The 11,340-nt window shown below is 34.8% G+C and overlaps 1 protein-coding gene across 1 annotated transcript in view; it reads left to right on the top strand.

Moving 5' to 3' along the window:
* Positions 1 to 7,480: 7,480 nt before the first annotated feature.
* The window catches only part of LOC107678650 (gamma-aminobutyric acid receptor subunit alpha-2-like), a 69,905-nt gene continuing 66,045 nt past the window's right edge, over positions 7,481 to 11,340 (top strand). The window contains exon 1 of the mRNA XM_016474003.1: positions 7,481 to 7,544. Within this exon, the coding sequence (XP_016329489.1) occupies positions 7,542 to 7,544 (3 nt within the window). The 5' untranslated portion in view covers positions 7,481 to 7,541. The remainder of the gene's footprint in view (positions 7,545 to 11,340) is intronic.

The raw sequence follows: 11,340 nt of genomic DNA on the forward strand, positions 1-11,340 counted from the left end.
GCATCCTCCCAAGGCACTCTCAGCTCCGCTAGCATCACCTGTTTGCTCATTTCGGACCATGCCACAAGGTCCGGTCTCAGTTTGGTTTGCACAATAGAAGCGGGGAATTGCAGCCGTCTGTCCAGGTCTACTCGTAATGACCAGTCACTTCCACTAGCCAGGATTGAAGTCCTGTGCTTAGAAAGGCATTTCTGCACTACCTGACCTGCTGTTACAAATTGGACGGGCTGACTCTTAAGGCTCTGATGCCTCCTGGCTGCCATCATCCTTGCTCTTTCTGTGTATTCTGCCAGCTTCTGTAGCACCTGGTCATGACGCCACCTGTAGCGACCCTGAGTCAAAGCAATTTTACACACGCACAAAAATTCATTTATATAATATAAATAATATATAAATAATTTATTAAATATATTAAAAATATTAATAAGAATTCTGTATCTAAATGATACTAAAATAACACTGGTTATTAAATTATTTTAACAGATACTGGATTGTGTATTAGTAAATGTTAAAATTAACTAAAAATAATAACTTCTTTAGAAGTACAGTATTTCTCATTCATGTTAACCAGTATAGTTAACAACTGGTGTTACCAAAATATTACATTTAACAATATTAGAATTTTTATTTTAATATCAGAATAATGTCAAAATATCTATTTCCAAATGGATCCACTGATGTTTCTCATCTTTTAAATTACCTGATTTTGTGCACAACGGTTAATCCAGTAAATCATGTGTTTGTTTATGTAAATGCTTTTTTGTCGTCCTCCATTACACCCATCCATTCACAGCACCAGACCCAGGGGAAAACAGCCCAAACTGTCAATATACTCATCATTCCTCAGGCCAAACTCCCACAAACCCCCTGTTCCTCAATCCAGTCTCAGGATGGATGAATGTGTCAGTAAATCTGAATGTGTTGTTATAGCGTTTAATGTTTATGGCTGATTAACTTTTACGAGCGAATCAAAGAGCATCTCTCGCCATGTAGAGGAGTTTAGTGCTGCTGGAATGAGGATATAATGACCTAATAAATGAAACATTTAGAAGAAGCATAAACCAGACTTGGATAATCATTTTGTCCCCAAGAGTCTATTGATTTAGTTCAAGGTGAATTCATGGTGTTATTATTGCCATTGCGAGCGTTTTCTTACATTGGAGTGGTTGGATCCAGAATGTTTGCTCTTTCTGATTCTAGGTTGATGCAGATTGAAAAGCAGTTGGTAGCATGTGATGGAGTCTTTGTCGCCTTCTGCTACAAACAAACACAGAGAGCATCACAAAATGAATCAAACTGAATCATTCACTGTGATCTGGCAAGTGAACAAAAGGAATTTAAGCTCTGTTCAAAAACCTAGTGAGCTGTCAGTGTTGCGAGGGTTTCGGTTTTTTCCCTCACATTGGGCCATTTTGAAAATGCCGTCGCAAGAAAAAATAACAGATCTGCGGCTTGCCTTTGTTTTTACTGTTATAATGTACTATAGCCACAAAAGGCTTATTTGTAGACAATGAAAAATGAACATGAATCCTTTTACTAATGTGTATTGATCCTTGAAATGAATACCTGGCAACCTAAGGAGCAGAAAGAGAGAAAGAAGAGGTGGAGGTGTGTTTGTCACGCCATCACAAACTAGAGGTTACATGAGTTACACCCACATCAGTAATTTTAAGGCTGTTAATTGAGTTTGACACTGTAAATTAATTGTACATTTATGCTTGTGTTTAGACAAAACAGGAGTGTGTGCGTGAAGAAGAGTGAAGCAGGGAGAAAAGAGTATGTAGGTTATTAATAATGGTCTTGACTAAGGTCAGAAAATATCAGAGATGATTTTCATTTACTGTATGAAAATCAAAGATTTGTTTTACAAGAATTGGAGAGGTAAAAGGATTAGGGCAAGGTGTTTTAGTGCAAAAACTAGCTTATAGACCTTTATGGATGGCAATGTTGGTGTGTCACATGCTGTGATAATGTTATCCATATTATCTATGTCTCACATTTTAAACAAGTTATCATACAAAATTAAATAAATAAATAAAATAAAATATTTTATAAATCTATTATCGAAAAAAGAGAAGCTTTAAGGTTTCTTCCTTTCATTTTTGTTTTACTGATTTAATTTTTACATGTCAAAAATAAAGCAATAATAATAATTTTATTATTAATTATTAGTAATGGTAGTAGTAGTAGTATTAATAATAATAATAATAATAATAATAATAATAATAATAATAATTAAATACTAATTTTACAGTTGAATAATAATATTATAATTGAAAACAATATCTTGGTTATTACCTATTTTTAATTCATATTATTATTATTATTATTATAAACTCATTTTAGTGTTATTGCAACAGTAAAGTATTTCTTTATTTTATTTTTTAAAATATTAATAATTTCTTTACTGATTTAATTTTTACATGTCAAAAATAATGTATTAATAATAATAATAATAATAATAAATTATTATTATTATTTGTAGTAGTAGTAATTATTTAGATACTATTTTCACAGTTAAATAATAATAATAGTAAAATTGAAAATAATATCTTGATTATGATCTTATTACATAAGATAATTTATCTTATTATTGTTAAATGCGAATTTCTTTTTATTTTACACTACAAAAGTATTATTGCAACAGTAATGTATTTCTTTATTTTTAAAATATTAATGATAATCTTGATTTTTCGTTGCTAATATTATTGTTGGATAATCATAATGAATGTGGGAAAAACAAGTTTACCTTCATTTTTTTTTTATCAAAGCTGATCAAATAAATGCAGCCTCGATGAGCATAAGACACTTCTTTAAAAACATTATAAGTCTTACTGATCCCAAACTTTTGAACAGTATAGCGTATATATATACTATTATATTGTCTCACTTCATGTTCAGTATGCAGAGGTGAAGACTATGTAGAGCACAGCCTTAAAAAGCTGGTGCTGGTGATGTAGAGAGTAAACAGCAAGGCAGTTCACTAGGTTTTGGAAGAACATTGGTCTCACAGAATGAGAGGTGAAGTCAAACAGAGAGTCAAACAGACGTTACGCATCTCTCTGCTGCATATGTGAATAATGTCATGTATATAAGAGCACTTCTTTATAACCCCAGTCTCATTTCAGACAGTCTCTCAACCCTTCCCCCGTCCCTCTGAGACCCGGCCGAGCCACTTTACATTCACTCAGACACACAGACCGCTAACAACACAACCGTCTTACCCCGCAGAATAATGTCACCTGATAGCCATGCACAATAGAAGCTGCGGTTTATAAAAGCTACTTAAAACAGTAGGTTTTTTATGCCTTCCCAGCAGTCTTTCATCTCTGTCAGAGATGAATGTCAATTCAGTGGAATTTCTCTGTTTTTTCATCCGTTTTTATCCTCGTTGGGATGGTGCCCAGACGCTTGTGTGGCATTGAGTAATTAGGGCAATTGAAGAGAGTGAGACAGCCATTGTTTTGAAGATGAGTAGTCTTAATTATTAGTACCATTACTAGACTAGCATTATCATTACTGTTGCTTATTGTTTTATTTTATTAAAACTGCTTGTTTAGGTTAAGAAAAAAAAAATTCACCTAGTATATGGATGAAGAATATCTCATAGACACACTGAAGGAGGAAGCAGAATATCAGAGATTTGAGGGTGAACACTTTTGAGTCAGTAAAGAACATAAAAAAATTGAATTGTGATTCTTCTGATAAAATTGCGATTGTGATTAAAATGTGACCCTTTTCTTAAAGAGCTATAATAAAAAAAATAATAAAGAGCTATAATAAAAATTAAAGAGCATTATTATTATTATTATTATTATTATTTATTTATTTATTAAATTTTAAAGAAAATAAGAAATATAAATGTAAAAATATAAATATACTATTGTAATAATAATTTTTTACTGTAAAATAAAAAGGTATAAATATATTAATATTTATTAGTATTAGTAACTATAAGTATAAAATAATAATAATAATAATTTTATTTTATGTCTTATTTGTCTTAATTTCAGTTTCAAACAATTAAGCTTTTATTTTGGTGGAAAAAAGTGCAGGGAGCCCTTTAAAGCACCCCTTTGTTGGCAACAGGTTTAAAAACTTTTCATTCAAATCTGATAAAAAAGGTGATATGTTGAGATACTGAAAGCATCAGATAATGACCTGCTTGTGTGTAAAAGAACATGAAACTGCAGTCTTTCTCTTTTTATGTTCTAAGCCACAATGCATTTCAGTTTTATTTTAATCAATGTTCAGCTCTATAGCAACCATCTAGAAATCTAATAGCAATAAACAAGAAACCACTCCCAACACCTTAGAAACTGCATAGCAACACTGCACTGCAACTACCCTCAACACAGAGAAGACCTGAGAAGACGAAAACATGTTTTTCTATGTCTTTTTATACTTTCCCATGGCAGTCTATCGATTCTGTGCAGAAACGGCATGCAAAATCTAGCCAGAGATGAATATCAATGCATTTTTTCCCCTTTTCTATCCTCGTTGGGTCGGCGCCCAGACGAGCGCGCGACATTGTATAATTAGGGCAATTTTAGAGACCTGACAGAGACAGACAGAAAAGGAGAGTGACATTGTTTTAAGATGAGCAGTCTTAATTTATTCTTGTTTGATTGATTGCTGTTGTCGTCGGCTGATTACACAGTATTTCTATCAGCTTGTGTTTATGAAACAGGAGAATAAAGTGAATATAAACCCCACAGAAAAGACATCAAAGCATCCTGGTGTCTCCGAGCCTCTCTCCTCCTGCTCAGCGCTGAATAAACCACCCCTACATTAGCCAGCTATTAATATAACATACCAGCCTCTCCAAGCTCAGAATACACTCGCCACTTTAAGCACTAAAGAAGCGCTGAAGACATTGTATAATTAGAGCAATTTTAGAGACCTGACAGAGACAGACAGAAAAGGAGAGTGACATTGTTTTAAGATGAGCAGTCTTAATTTCTTCTTGTTTGATTGATTGCTGTTGTCGTCGGCTGATTACACAGTATTTCTATCAGCTTGTGTTTATGAAACAGGAGAATAAAGTGAATATAAACCCCACAGAAAAGACATCAAAGCATCCTGGTGTCTCCGAGCCTCTCTCCTCCTGCTCAGCGCTGAATAAACCACCCCTACATTAGCCAGCTATTAATATAACATACCAGCCTCTCCAAGCTCAGAATACACTCGCCACTTTAAGCACTAAAGAAGCGCTGAAGACCCCCTGGCTCTCACTTTGAACTTATGAGATTATATCAGTCATTCTGATATTTATCTGCATATGGGACAGAGTGGTGCTCTGCATTTGTTTGCATTGAAACCTCTTTTTTTGTGTAGCAAAGCAGAATTTTGTATTTTGTATTGCTGTGTAATTTTTTTGTATTTAAAAATCAATTTTTAGGACTGATATAGTAAGTAGCTTGCAACCTAGGCTTACTACAAATATGCAACTCTGCCTACAATTCTGCAAAACTTTAAATATATTGCTTAGAGTATTTCATTTCACTCCACTTTTTTAAATGATACATCCACAAGAGGCATTATAAGCTGTATCATGTAATATACATTATACATATAATATATGTAATACAGGGACGACAAGAAAAAGTGCAAAAGCAATGGACTCAACCTGGAAAACTATCGGTATGAATTTTTGCTGATAACTGATTATTTCAGCAATTGGTTATCGGTGCCGATTAATCGGCAAAACCGATCAATCGGTCATTCTGAAGTGGCAACGTTTCATTACGCAGTTTGTAGTATGTAACATGCAGGTTCAAAAATGAAATGTCCAGTGAGTGGAGCTAAAAGGTTAATGCTCTATTATGCTTTAAAATACCCTAAACCTAACCGAGCAAACATTCAGCAAAATGCATTTGCTAAAGCAATCATGCCAGGTTTGCTTTTCCATCTACAAGTCTTTGAGCTTTTTTAAAGTGTCTTCACAGTATTCATACACCATTTGAAGTGGATTAAGTAATGTATAAGCCTTTATTCTTCAGTAATTTGCCCCTGTAATCATAATTTATATGAAAAGCAACAAAAATTATTGGTGGTTTATTGCCGGTAGTGGTTATTTCACCTGGAGACTGCAGTTAAATGAATGTACAGGTGCAGTTTTGCAGAAAACTGGTAGTTTTATTCAGCAAAATTTGCAACAAGAGTCCTAAAAATTAGGGTTAGGAATTTTGAAATTGTGATATATTTTTATTTGAGTTATGTTTTACAGTTATTTGGTTCTGTTTTAAAGTATCAGTGAAAATGCAGTAGTTATGCATGTGTGTGTGTGTGTGTGTGTGTGTGTGTGTATTTAATATTTCGCTGTCTGACTGAATTATCCCACTTATTCCATGGTTCCAAGTTATAGACAAAACTAGTATTGCTCTTTGCAGTTCAATATTTGACCAGAAGGGTAAAGATGATTATTATTACAGTTATTTTTGTCAGTTATGGCACGTTAGCGCTAACATTCTGCCCGCTTCAAATCAGACACAGAGATGAAATAGTGCGGTAAGATCACATTTATTTGAATGATGTGCTTCAGGCTGGCCGCACATTAGATGATTTTAAGGCCGATTTTAAGCCCGATTTGCACCCCCGGACGATCGGGGGGCGTGACCAGATTTGAGGCTTGTCGCAAGCGATTTTTTGTCCAAAACATCCTCTATTGTGTGGTGTCATTATGATTATTTAACTGCTCCCGACTGAGACGGCGCGTCCCCGAACTCAAATCGTAAATATCAAACATGTTTGATATTACCACTCTTGATCTGGCTGCCTCTGACGTGATACCCGCGATAGCCAATGAGAGCGAGCAAGCATCACCTACCGGATGTTGCGTGCCTCTATAGCTGAAACTTGGCAGCCACAAACATGCCATGAAAGCAGAGACCATTACCCAAAGAGTCCTAAAAATTAGGGTTAGGAATTTTGAAATTGTGCTATATTTTTATTTGAGTTATGTTTTACAGTTATTTGGTTCTGTTTTAAAGTATCAGTGAAAATGCAGTAGTTATGCATGTGTGTGTGTGTGTGTGTGTGTGTGTGTGTATTTAATATTTCGCTGTCTGACTGAATGTACTTACTGTGGGCCTGTGTTGTTTAGTGCAGCGAGCAGAGGAAATATCAGGAGCTCTTTTGAATGCCAGAAAGAAAGAAAGCTCAGAAAAAGGAGGGGGAAAATGAATATATTGAAGCATGAACAGAAAGATTTGATTACTAGCCAACCCAACACAGGGCCAGTAAACGCAAGCACATTTACACCTGCCTAATGCACGCTTTCATCTCAGGAAAGAAAGATGCTCTTTCTGCTGTGAACCTGTAAAGAAAATGTGAAATTCACAAATAATTTCTTCTCTCGGACAATGCGGTTTTACAAAGATGCCTCTTTCAAGGTAGATGAGACAAGGCTGTTGCCGTTGCACTCTGGGAAAATAACACTGGTCATTTTGATGTCTCTTCTTTTTGTTTTTCCAGATCGAGTTACCACAGTGAAGACCGACATTTACGTCACCAGTTTTGGCCCTGTTTCAGACACCGACATGGTGAGTGGAATAATTTTTTTGCATTTATTTGTCACAGGCGGACAGATAGCATCCCTTTGCCATCACTATCAGCGTCATGGACCAGCACTTTGCAGGATTTTCAAGCCAAGAACCACCTACAGGAACAGACCACCTGACCAACCACAGATTGTTTACCTGTAAAGGGGCTAGTAAATCTGAAATAATTTACAGTACAATAAATTACTAGAAAGTGCACATCAGGGTTATCATAGTTATATACGGATTATTATTAAAAAAAATAAATAAAAAAAAATAGGGGAAGTCGTGGCCTAATGGTTAGAGAGTCGGACTCGTAATCCAAAGGTTGTGGGTTCGAGTCTCGTACCGGCAGGGATTGTAGGTAGGGGGAGTGAATGTACAGCGCTCTCTCCCACCTTCAATACCACGACTGAGGTGCCCTTGAGCAAGGCACCGAACCCCCAACTGCTCCCCGGGCGCCGCAGCATAAATGGCTGCCCACTGCTCCGGGTGTGTGTTCACGGTGTGTGTGTGTTCACTGCTGTGTGTGTGCACTTAGGATGGGATAAATGCAGAGCACTAATTCCTAGTATGGGTAACCATACTTGGCCACGTCACTTCACTTCACTTATAGTAATTATAGTGTATGCGTGCTTCTACAGCTGAAACTTGGCAGCCACAAACATGCCATGAAATCTGTCACCCATATTCTTTGTTATACTTTGTTTTTCACTGTGAAACAGAACTTGCGCCGCATTAAGATACCGCATGAAATAAGATACCGAATCAGTGAATTTTAATTTAATGTGGATATATTATCAATCAAGTAATCATTAAACATTTGTAATCATTCAAAAATATGTTAGCCATTTATATTAATGTGATTCAGAGATGAAAGCCATAATACTAATGTTGTCCACACGACGGAGCCACAGGATAGTAGCAAATCCTTCAAGATAAAGCCTGTGAAAATGGTTCAATAAACTGACTTTTGACATATAAATTCATTTTAATAAATTTTAATAAAGCCCAGTATAATAAGTATGCAAAAACGGTAATCTCCTAAATACTTATAGACCATATTTTTTTATCCTAATTTTAATGCTATTGACAATATATTTGTCAAGTTTTCAGACGTAACCAAATGTGTCCAACTGAAGAAGGGACACTATATTATTTATATTTTATTATTTATCTATTATTTAATTATTTTGCATATAATAATTCTTACATAAAGACTCATAATTTACTTGAAAAGAGACAATGTCCATTGTAACTGCATTATCTACACAAACCATTGTGCTTGGATTTCGATGATCGGCTCAAGTTAAACGGCATTGTTTCAGTTACCTTCTGTGTCGTTGCCCACAACGCTTCGGTGACAGGACTTTGAAATAACAAACAGGGAAAACAAAAAAAGGCATGACTTACATCGCATCCAGCGAGCCAACTCCGTCCAAGCTCCATCCATATATATTTTTCTTCATTTGAACGCCTTGTGAAAGGATTTTTTGTAAAGTTAAAATCAAATTTACTTTCATCTTGAAAGAGATATTGCGCCTATTTGACAGTCGAGAATGGTCCAATCACATGAGGCCAATATACTGTACATAAAAACAATATTGATTCGCTAAAATCAAAAGTGGGAGGGTCGAGGACAATCTGAAACAAGACAATTAGAGCTCAGCCTCAAGTCACATGCGTTTCAAAAGTTTACAGACCTAGCAGACACCCATTTGTCCGGTGCCCCGCACACACAATACAAACGAAATACATTTGATTTTTTGATTTTTAATAGGTGCTAACATGACTACCAGTTGAATAGTATGACTAAATAATGCAATTTCATGATTATTTTGCAGTATATATTACACTTATTTTTAACATGTTGAAGTATGCCTAGTATGGGTAACCATACTTGGCCACGTCACTTCACTTCACTTATAGTAATTATAGTGTAGTATAACGAAAATTTAATTGAAACTAAAATTAAAACCATTAATAAAACATTTTCATCACTTGAAATAAATGTTAACTGAAACAAAATATTTAAAAATACATATTTCAGTAAGTTACTAAGGCAACATTTCTTATTTCAACTTGAATACTAAAATAACTAGTTGAAATAAAAATTTATAAAAATATATTTACAAAAAAATATTAAAAATGACAACTTGAATGAATACTTTAACTTAAATTAAAATGAAAACAAGAAAATATACAAATGAATCATAATTATATTGTTTATATATTATAATTGTTTAAAAAAAACATGTAACAAGTCACATAATAATCAATCATCACTGCTTAAAAATGTAAGTCGAAAATTCAACTCTTAATGCATGAAATAAGATACAGAATCAGTAAATTCGAGTTTAATGTGGGTATATTATCAGTAAACTAATCATTAAACATTTGTATTCATTCAAATAATATTGGCCATTTCATCTTAATGTTGTTCAGAGATGAAGGCCATAATGCTAATGTTGTCCACACGAGGGAGCCACAGGATAGCAAATTCTTCAAGATCTGTTCAAAGACTAAATAAAGACTAAAAAACTAAATATAAAAATGCATATAAATTCATTATATTTTCATAACCTTTAATAAAGTCCAATATAGTATGCAAAACTGTAATCTCCTAAAGTTACTGATCGACCATTATTTTTTTCTCTGAATTTTAATGGTATTGACAATATATTTTCTCAAGTTATCACACATGACTGAATGTACGTGCAATAAAGACACTTTATTACTTATCTATTTTCATATTGTGCATATAATAGCACTCACATAAGGACTCATAATCTACTTGAGAAGAGACACGTCCATTGTGTAACTGCATCATCTACACAAACCATTGTACTTGTACCCCCAATGATCGCCTTGAGTTAAACCGCATTGTTTCAGTTACCTTCTGTGTCGTTGCCCACAACGCTTCGCTGACAGGACTTTGAAATAACAAACAGGGAAAACAAAAAAAGGCATGACTTACATCGCATCCAGCGAGCCAACTCCGTCCAAGCTCCATCCATATATATTTTTCTTCATTTGAACGCCTTGTGAAAGGATTTTTTGTAAAGTTAAAATCAAATTTACTTTCATCTTGAAAGAGATATTGCGCCTATTTGACAGTCGAGAATGGTCCAATCACATGAGGCCAATATACTGTACATAAAAACAATATTGATTCGCTAAAATCAAAAGTGGGAGGGTCGAGGACAATCTGAAACAAGACAATTAGAGCTCAGCCTCAAGTCACATGCGTTTCAAAAGTTTACAGACCTAGCAGACACCCATTTGTCCGGTGCCCCGCACACACAATACAAACGAAATACATTTGATTTTTTGATTTTTAATAGGTGCTAACATGACTACCAGTTGAATAGTATGACTAAATAATGCAATTTCATGATTATTTTGCAGTATATATTACACTTATTTTTAACATGTTGAAGTATGCTTCTTCCCTGGCTAACTTGATGGGGGCGGAGAGGGTTTTTTTCACCCAGCCCCTCCTCCTCAGACTTGACGCACACGCAGGTTTCCAGATTGACGACACCAACAGGAACGAGAGCACTTGACGATGAATGAAATGAAATACACTGTGTTTTTCGCCAACTGGCAATCCAGGGTCCCGAAATACAATTGGGTAAACTGGCAGAGACCGACATTCCGACACGGAACGCACATTTTCAAAGGAGAATAACTGACTGTAGCATTGTTTTTCAGATAAACAAGTATGTTAACTTAGCATGTTTCTTAAATATCTGCAAACATATTATGGTATTTTTATGCTTTAGTAGAGTCAAAAACT

This window comes from Sinocyclocheilus anshuiensis, unplaced genomic scaffold, assembly GCF_001515605.1.
Source record: "Sinocyclocheilus anshuiensis isolate Anshui unplaced genomic scaffold, SAMN03320099.WGS_v1.1 scaffold877, whole genome shotgun sequence".
Taxonomy (NCBI): Eukaryota; Metazoa; Chordata; class Actinopteri; order Cypriniformes; family Cyprinidae; genus Sinocyclocheilus; species Sinocyclocheilus anshuiensis.